Raw genomic sequence first — 9996 nt, forward strand, 5'->3', positions numbered from 1 at the left:
CCTCTGCTCCCTCTCAGGCTGATGCAAGTAGGTAGGCATCTCTAAAAGTGTGAACTGTGAGGCCCGCAAGCTGCACGTAGAGACAGTTAAAACTAATGAATAGGACACACGAAGCCAAGAACTGTGTGAATGGCTGCCTCTTTTTGAAGCTTTGGTGTCAGATTCAAGGCTGCATTTTGGATGTTTCAGACCTTCAGCAAGTGGGTCTGGAGCCCTTTCCTGATGAAAGATGCTGAAGTAAATGTGGGCTTCGTGTGTAGCTCGCTTTTGCAGATCTCACAGAAGCAAAGCCAGTTTGAGGTTCCAGCCCCCAGCTGCTTTCATCATTCCTCCCCACCGCCCCCATTTCATCTCTACAGCCCTCTCACCCTCAAAGATTTTTATTCTCTCATCTGTTTCAGAGCACGACTGTACAAATAGCTTTGTGGAACAATATGGTTGAACAAGGCAGGCTCTCATTCTTCCTCCCTTCCATTCTTGCCTTCAACCTCCCTAAAAATAGGAAACTCCAGCACAGGGTGGTTTTGCATTTGCAGTAGACTATTTCATTGAAAGGGTTTAAAGTGTACCCACGGAAACAGCTGAATCCATAGAGCTGAGAGCGCTGTAACCCCTGGTCGAAGGGGTGAGGGAGAGGCAGGAATTTGCTGGTGCAGGAACCTTTGCTCTCCTTAAAATATATCCCCAAAGGGGAGCTTGTGCAGTGCAAGTGTTCACTTAGGAAGAGGGTGACTGCTGTTTTGGTCACTCGTAGCCATGTCTGCATCCTTATAGGATGCCCTCATTGGGCAAATGATACATGAGAATAATTGATTTTTGGTTGATGCGTTCTCCTTCTGTGGAAGCTAGACTGTAGCACAACCAAATGCAAGGCTCATCAGCTAGAAGAACAAGGTGTTAAGGACCGTCACTGTTCCTTATGGATTAGGATGCTCAGTTCACAGGTTTCCATTTCTCACCCTCAGGATTGTTTGGGAACTTTGTATTTGGTAATTGTTAAACAAGAAATCAGAAGTAATGCCTGTATCATAGACTTGATTTCATGTTTGCCCTTCTTGGAGGAGGATAATAACCTGTGTAGTATTAGGCTGTTACTGAAAAAGTGCACAGCACCAGAAATGATTTTGCAGGCTATGGTTTTTTTTAGTCTTTTATTTTCCTGGGAAAACAAGACTTGTCTTGACAGATAGTTTGTATGTGTTTGTCCTTGTTTTGTACCTTTTGGTGTGATGTTATCCAGACTACACAGGTAAGTCTCAGGTGATAAATTTCTGGAAGTTTTACAGATGGCCAGGTACAAGTGAGTGATCCTAACACATTTCTAGTGAAAGACTGCTCTCACATTGGATTATTTCTTCATTAGATTTGTAAGAATCCACATGTCAGATATGAGTGTCCTAACTGCAGGAGAAGCTGCAGCCTTTGTGGGGGTTTTTTTGTTTGTTTGTTTGTTTGTTTCCAGCCCCCTGTGCGGACTTTGTGATGCTTAGTTTAACAGCCGTTTTGCAGGTAGGGCATTCATAATATCTTCCTCCTGTGTGAATTCACTGATGCCTCAGGTGGTGATCTCCTGGTGCTAGTTTAAGGTAGATCTATGTCTTTTAGCTCAATTCAGGAGTGTGCTTTCTAAGCACATCTCCTGATCATCCCCACTTAGAGTGATCTCAGACCTAGATTTATTTCATCTGAAACGAAACTGAAAAATAGGCTTTGGAGGACCCTTAATGTGATTCAGCCACTAATGGGCATTCAGATCACTGGACAAGCCAGAATTAGTCATAAGAAACCTCCTTGAAATGCATTTAGTAAGGTGCTTCCAGAACAACTTATCAAATGCAGGTGCTGAGTTCTTGCTGTTATCTTATGTTTGCCTATCACAGGGCCTTGTGGGGAAGTGAGTCTTTATGCGGATGTAAACACACTTACTTGCACCCTTGCTCTTTTCTGTGAATTGCACTGAGGCTTAGGGAGTGTTTAGGTACCTAGTAGTGGGAAGTTTGAGATCTTTTGTAGGAGTCCGTAAGGTAAGGAGATGCCTAAAAGCTTTCAAGCAAAATAAGTATTATGGAGCAATGGGGATTTAAGTTTTGAAATTTCATCAGAATAAATTTCTGCTGAATGGAACTTTAGCATTGTATATATACTTTATTTTACAAATTATTTCCTTTGGATTTTTTTTTTTAAGAGAGGTGGAGCAAAAAGGGTATCAAGCACTGAGATAACTGAGGAAAAACTGATCCTGTATTTGGAGCATACTTATCACTTCATGTCTCAGTTCACATCTGTTTAAGTTATCTGTTTTTAGCTTTTTGTTTCCCTGGCAATGAGAGCAAACACTATATTACTGCAACTTCTAACAATAACTCCCTGTTTCCCTATTCTGCTGCACTGCTCTGGTCCCACAGAGATTCACATAAAATCATTCTTTGTAACCAGCTATATTTCATATGGACACTATCTGTAAAATAATTATGTATTTGTGATGTCCACATGCCCTACAAGGCTATTAGTGTGTACCTACAGAGGCACTTCTGATAATATCCAGTTCTAACACTAGCTCTGTGTAATATAAACTCTATAAAAAACTGAAAATATGCACACCCATGGCCATGGCAATATTCCACAGTTCTAAATATCATAGGCTTGAAATGTTCAACTGAAAAGAAAAAAATCCAACAAGAAGTTTAAAAATAATAATTATAGTGGCACCTTTCTTGCTGCTCTGTAGCTGAAGTCTTCCTCAGCATCTGCCCCTGTACACAACTGAGATTTAAAACTTTGGCTTGTAAATAAATTGTGCCCTGAAACTACTGATAAAGTCTTTTGTTCAGGGAGCAGGCAGCTCAGCTAGTGAAATAGTTGTTCTCGTACTCGGAGATAATGATAGGTTGTTCTTAGCTACCTTCTCAGCAGGTATCCTTTAGTGCCTTTGTGCATTATCAGCTTTTGTCTGCAACTATGAATTCTGTGGATTTGGGGAATAATTCACACTTGAAAAGGGATATGTGTAGTATTGTGTATGTAGTTCCTTTTTAACGTTATGCCACTACTTCCTACTGGTATCCTCCAATTAGAATTTGCATTGTACATAGCCTGTACATAGGATGTCATTGGTGTCATAGGATGGTGGGAATGCATTGTAAGAGACAGTAGGAACCTGAGACAATGTGGAGAAGCAGTCACCGAAGGATACGATTCTGATGTAGAAGCACACCAAATTGTTTTTGTTTGAAAGAGACTTCATGAATAGTAGTGACTTTCAGTTGAGGAAAAGAAGAATGGAGTTTAGCCATTTGACTGGTTGGTCTTCAGCCAAGTAGGACTGGATAAGGCTTAGTTTGGAGCCAGCAAGCTAGCAGCTCCTGATCAAAAGGGATCAATACAGAACAGTAAGCATCCTTCTCTTATGGCACTACCCTGTACACACAGTGTGGGATGAAGACTGTCTCCATGGGCACCAACCTAAAAACTTCCAAAACTTTAACTTGGAAGCTATAGCTTAAGTTAAACATGCCTGCAAAATACTGAATCAATTGCTAAAAATGGTTATAATAAAAATTGTTTAACAGACTGCATTTGTCTGGCCAAGGCTGTGGATCGCATAACTGGAACTGGACGTGCCCAGCCTAGCTGCTTCCATGTTGCCTCTGGTGTGGAATGTGGAATTGGCTGGACTGGACGCAACACTCCCTCTCGAAAGCTAGGAGAGAGTGGTGTCCTCTGGACTTCCAAGCATGGTTTGATAGTCTAGCTAATGAGATGGAGTCTTGAATATTTAACTGTCCCATCAGTGGTTCAGAAAGATTGTAAAAAGCTAGCAGTAACTTGAAACCAAACTTCTTGGACACATCTTCTGGAACGTTGTTCAGGGTTGCATGTCACAGAAGCATTAAACATTTCCTCCCCCCCCCCCTTTTTTTTTTGTACATTTGACCTGGATATCAGTGAATTCACTTAAGGCAGTGGTTTTTCATAACTAAGGGGTTCCATACAAAGACCAAAACACTTAAATGTGGTATTTGCAATGTAGCAAAGACACTAAAGGAGGTAATACCAAATAAACATATGAATGGAGATAACAGGGAACTTGAAAATTTACGAATTGTGCCATTAGTGCAGAAATGCTGATCAAGTGACTTTTAATAAGTTTTAAATTTTTCCCTTTTTTTCCAGGAATATTTGTTTCTTATATTTCAGGAATATTTGTTTCTTGTATTTCAGGAATGTTTGTTTCTTGTATTTCAGGAATGTTTGTTTCTTGTATTTCAGTAATCACCTAGGGAAGAGTCTGCAGCTGCTGATGGACAGAGTGGATGAGATGAGCCAAGACATTGTTAAATACAATACCTACCTGAGGAACGTAAGCAAACAGCAGCAGCAGAAGCACCAGGTTGGTGATTCTCTGATCAGAAATATCATTTTAGTCTTGTTTTGTATCAGGAGATAGTGATACTGATCAGATGATGTTGGCACTTAATTTCTAATACCAAAGGGGCTATTTAAAATCCCCAATAGTCTGATTGGGGTATGGAGACTGTATTACTTTTTATTTGTTATTGCTGCATTTGATGCAATACTGTGTCTAATTATGGAAGAATGCTGGTAAAATGGAAAAAAGCTCCATGAGAATGATTTAAAAGCCTGAAATCAGAACACAATTCACTTCATGTGATAAATGAAGTTAGGGAGTGACCTGCTTATTCTAGAAATACCTGCATGAAAAATAAATGTGACTTCTTTACTCTAGCAGACTGAAATGACAAGATCCAATATCTGCAAACTGAAAATGGACCAATCCAGGTTACAGATAAAGCTTTGCAGATATTGTTACACAAAGTAGCTAATTATTAAAAAGAACATCTGTGATTCATGTGAAATGCTTCATCGCTATTTTAAAACTAAGATTTTTCTTTTTTTTCCTTTAAGTAAAGTTGTAGTTTGAATGGGAAATACTTTAGGGAAGCAATATATGATCAGTGATCTCTGCTGGCTTTCTGATTCTTGAGGACATAGAAGTTTGCTGCATGCTTTCTTCAGAAAACTTGCTTTTTTGCTGCCTACTTTGAATAAAAAGATGGTAACTAATGGTACTCRCTTCAAAGGTTGTGTGTATAACAAGGGGATCTATTTACTTAGAAGAGCAGAGCAAAGTAGGTTCCATGGTGTSTCACTTGTTTCTTTACTAACTATAACTGCTTTAGTAGTGGCTCATTGCAGCATAGTTAGTGGTCTTAACTTTATTTTTAAAATGGAGCAATTGTGATTAAGAGCAAGCTGTTTCAATAGAGAATAATAGGCAGACTGCTGAGAAGTGAATGGGGTAATGCAAAGAAAGAAGAAAGTACATGAAATTCACATACAAATATGCGCATTTAAGATTTTATTTTTAACATTGTCCAAAAACTGTATTTGTCACTACTACTGGAAAAAAAAAATATTTAATTTCAGTATGCCACCAAGTATGAACTGTTTTCAAATGCTTATGCACAGATAGATTTAAGTAAGTGAGAGAAAACACTCTGTACTATTTGGCCTGTTTATTTTAAAGGTTTTTTTGTGTTGAATATGAGGTCTTACAGGGAGGAAGCTTACAACTTTACATTTAATAAGTATCCAATCCCAGCATTAATTCTCGACTATGACATACAGCACAAAATCTCACATACAGGTTTTTGAATGTAGGTACTTCTGCAAGAACAAATATTTATCCAGTAGCTGAAAAAATTACCTGTCTTTTAACTCTTATGAAGTTTGAGTCATATGCATGGAAAAGGGAACCACTCTAAACAAATATAATTTTTTTTTTATAATAAATTAATTCTTACAAATGATGACTCTAGTTTATCCTCTGGTAACCCACAGACAAATGATATCAAAGTGGCAGAATATCTAAATAACTTGAATAGAGAAATGAACCATTTTGCTTTTGGGAAGCATTTTTGTTTCAACCACCACCTTGTTCTCAGTTTAGAATTTAAATTWTTTGGCTTAAAGCACCTTGATTGATAAAGTTCTCTTCCCCTTTCACATGACTACTGTTTTGACTTTTAACTTGCCTAAAGTCAAGTATTTCTATCTTTTGTATAACTATTTGAGACACTGGCTTCTCAAAGGTACATATTCTAACTTTGTTTTTCCAGTGTGTTTTCCAATGGGTTTTCCAATGGGTTTTCTAATGTGTTTGAGGAAAATGGAGCCATTACTACCATGCTGTATTCTTTCTAGCAGATACATTATTTATCTCTACAAAAAAAATCTTAAAAACAACCCCCGCCACCTCAGTACAGCATAATTTTCTAGTGCATCACTTCTCCTCTTAGGTGCCAACTTGAAAAAGAAAAAGAAATGCTTGTTATCCAGTGACCTGAAGTAAATTGAATTGCATTTGGGGTTATCATTTGGAGGAGCTTCAGTTACTTCTTTGCTTGGTTGTTTGGTTTCTTGGGTAGGGGGTGTTGTTTGTTTGAGGTTGGCTTGGTTACTCACCCCATGTGGGTAAATATAATTTTTAAAACATACTTGCTGGTTAGGTAAAGAGCATTTGAAGAGAAAAACTTGTAACTGTTTTAAAAGTCCTGTTGCATTCTGTTTCTTTGTTTCTAGTACCAGCAGAGACGTCAGCAAGAAAATATACAGCGTCAAAGCCGAGGAGAAGCCCCTCTTCCTGAAGAGGACATCAATAAACTTTTTAAACCACCGCAGCCCCCTCCAAGAATGGAGTCACTGCTTATTGCAGGTAATGTTCTAGAAATCTCTTTCAACTCATAGTTCGTCTTTGCACATATTAATGTTACCTTGGGAAATGGTACAGTTGTTACCTTTGAAAGCATCTTAATTTTTTTTCATTATATTTCACATTATGGCATGGTATTTCGGCACTGGTAGTATTCCAAATACTGTCCTTCATTTGGTCAAAGACAGTGATTTCAACTTGTGATTTATAGCCTTAGTGTCTGAATTATCCAAAAAAGGTAGTTAATAAAAACAAGTCTACTGCTAATAGGCAGGCTACGCCTCTGTTAGAAAATGAGCTTCCACAAATCAAAGATTTTTAATCCACTGGTCTAGGGAAGTAACTGAGGTTTGTTACAAGATACTGTTATGAACATGTGTATTTTTTAAAAGCAAGCCACCCTGTTCAACCAGAATGGCTGCATAAAGCTTTAAATTTGATGTATGAATATGGAGATTATCTTCCTTTATTTTTTATTCTGTGCTCAGAATAGGGCCCCTGACTGACCATCTGTGCCCATGGGGTTGTTGGGAAAGGGAAGGAGCAGCAACCAGAGCCCTGTTCAAAGGAGGAGAAGTGGGATTTGACAGCAGAGCAGGAGAAATGCCCTAGGGAGCACGGCTTTCTGCACGAATGGGTGTAGCGGCTACTGCAGTCAGTAAGCTGCTCTCTTCCCTCACACCCCAGCTCCTCCCTCCACGCCAAAAATTATGGGGCTGTACAGACAAGAGGCAGGAATAAGCTATTTGGGCTGGAACTACTGAGTCAGAGCAAAGTAGTTGTCTGCCTTATCATCTGCGGTCCGAAGTTACTGCTAACATCCCTAAGTCTTAACAGCTTGTTGCAGCAGCTGAGAAAATTTCACTTTTAATTCCATATAGAACTGGGCAGAGGCCAYGACTGCACACTGTAGCTCTGTGGCCAGAGTTCAAGGGAAACAGCCTCCCCCACAATCAAGGTGTATGAAAATGTAAGCAGGAAGCAACAGAGCATAGTCCGTGCCCCCCCCCCCCCCCCAAAAAAAAAAAATATTTTCTCTGGTATGCTGCAATGTGTAGCCACAGTTTGATTAAAAAAAAATCAGCACCTTTCCTATGTCTCCTGTCTGGAAGGGCAAATGTTTGGGACCTCACAATGGCAACAGAGAACAGAAATCCCAGATACCCTGCTAAGTAATCTAAGTTTGGAAAATGTGATGAAAAAGCAAATTGCTTAGCTATAGCAGGCTTCTTAGACCAATTAATTATCGCTATTAATTATGCCAGTGGTTTAAAAACTGGCTGTTAAGAGTGTTGATACAACAAGGTTCTTATGTTTTGTACAGATTAAGAATTAAACTAAATCCTAGTAGTTTAGTGTAAAGAAAAGATTGAGTGATTTGACATTAAAAAGTAAATTTGATCTGCTGCTTTTCAATTTTGGAGTGATCAGATTTTAGCAAGTGATTTTTTTACAGTGCTGCTTTTAGAAGAAATAATGCTCTTTATTGAAAGACTCCAGAAAGAATAATAAAAAATGCATTGTTTTGGTATAATTTTTACCAGTTAATGAATGCTAGCAGCATTAAAGTACTTAAAAATTCAGCTTTAGCATAGTTTAAAAATACAACAAAAGAAGTGCGTGCATGTATGTACACACATGTATGTTTTATGATAGTGATGGTTTAGGATGAATCATATCTTATAAGAGGAGAAATTGAAAACTATTATACTTAAAGGAAAAAACAACTTTCAGCCAAAGCACTTTCTTCATTTGTTCTTTTACCATAATCAGGGGAGGAATTGAAAGCATCCACTTCAATTCAGATGAAATAAAGTTTGTTGATAAAGAATAAAACTTAGCTCTTTTGTCTCTGAGGCATTTAAAAACTTTTCAAATAGAGCATTAAATTGGGAGTTTATTGGCCTTCTAAGCAGTCTTAATTTTGACTAAACTGGCTTCATGTTTTGCTATTCCTAGCTAACAAGGGAAATAATTTGTAGCAGTACTTGTATAAAGATGTTTTGATGGGCATGTTTGATTTGTATAGCACTGACAAGTCTTCACACTGTGATGATTTTGAAATGCCTAATAAAGTGAAATATTAGGTGGAAAAAAAGGCTAGCAATGTCAAATGAGAGCACCGCAATTTTCAATCCAATAGTGGAATATATTTATTGCAAATACTTTAATAGGGACAGCAGATGCATAAGAATTGAACTGAAATTCAGCCTTGTATTTTTAGGACAATTAAATTTGAACAATTAATTAATGTGATTAATCTTCCAATACAGCATCAAGAATTGTTTATTCTTTTTATTGTTCAGTGTCTTTTCAGAAGTTGCATATAGTCGAATTATAGGAAAATTAGGTGTTTTTTTTCGAGCATACCAATTTACCTATTCTGCTGATTTAATTTATTCTTCTTCTTTTGGGGATACTGAAAATGCAAAAATTCCAACACATAGAATAGTCAAGCTATTTTGGTTGCTTCTCTACATAAAAGCTATGTGATTCATGCRTTCTGGCTTTTAAAAAATCTTGTTCTAGGATTTTGGGGGGAGTTTCACAACTGACAAGAGCTTATTCTTCTTTCCTGTTGGCAGGTCAAATTAATACCTACTGCCAGAATATTAAGGAGTTCAACGCACAGAACCTGGGCAAACTTTTCATGGCTCAGGCTCTCCAAGATTACAGCAACTGAAGAAACTTTGCTATAATCCTCATCAGAAAAAAGATATTTACAGTTTTATACTGTTCATGATCCTCTTGAAAACTTGGTATATTGGGAAAAGAATCTTGTAAAACAGTCACCTTGGTTTGTGTAGAACTCTCCTCTAAGAAAAAATAAAGGCAAATTTTAATGATATTTTAGTATTTCCTTATTTGTTAGCCGTATTAGACTGGAATTTTCTGTGGTCACTCAGGTTTTCTAAATGCTTGGCAGTTATTCATGTTTAGTCATAGCAAATAATAAAGGTTTTATTTAACTTGGAATCTGAAATAAAAACAAATTATTACAAATGTTCAAGGTAGCTGACTTCACAGAAGAAATCTTAGGTTTCACAGTTTWGGTTGCAACCAAACTTACAACCATAGTATGCTCATCGTTTGTAACAGTTTTGTTTTTGTTTTTTTAATCTATTTGGACAGTCTGGTATAACGGAACTTCCACATTACAAATATTTCTTAAGCTTCACAATTGGAACATATAAAATTATCGCAATATTATGTGGAGACTGATCTCCATCATATCATGTTAAGCTGTTTTCCCATCTTGCATT

The 9996-nt window shown here is 37.6% G+C and overlaps 1 protein-coding gene across 1 annotated transcript in view; it reads left to right on the forward strand.

The window, feature by feature from the left end:
* EIF3H (eukaryotic translation initiation factor 3 subunit H) overlaps positions 1 to 9581 on the forward strand; it is an 84922-nt gene extending 75341 nt beyond the window's left edge. The window contains exons 6-8 of the mRNA XM_026090019.1: positions 4270 to 4390; positions 6604 to 6736; positions 9319 to 9581. Of these exons, the coding sequence (XP_025945804.1) occupies positions 4270 to 4390; positions 6604 to 6736; positions 9319 to 9416 (352 nt within the window). The 3' untranslated portion in view covers positions 9417 to 9581. The remainder of the gene's footprint in view (positions 1 to 4269; positions 4391 to 6603; positions 6737 to 9318) is intronic.
* The last annotated feature ends 415 nt before the right edge of the window (positions 9582 to 9996 follow it).

The sequence above is a fragment of the Apteryx rowi genome, unplaced genomic scaffold, assembly GCF_003343035.1.
Source record: "Apteryx rowi isolate R43461 unplaced genomic scaffold, aptRow1 scaffold_840, whole genome shotgun sequence".
NCBI classification, from domain to species: domain Eukaryota; kingdom Metazoa; phylum Chordata; class Aves; order Apterygiformes; family Apterygidae; genus Apteryx; species Apteryx rowi.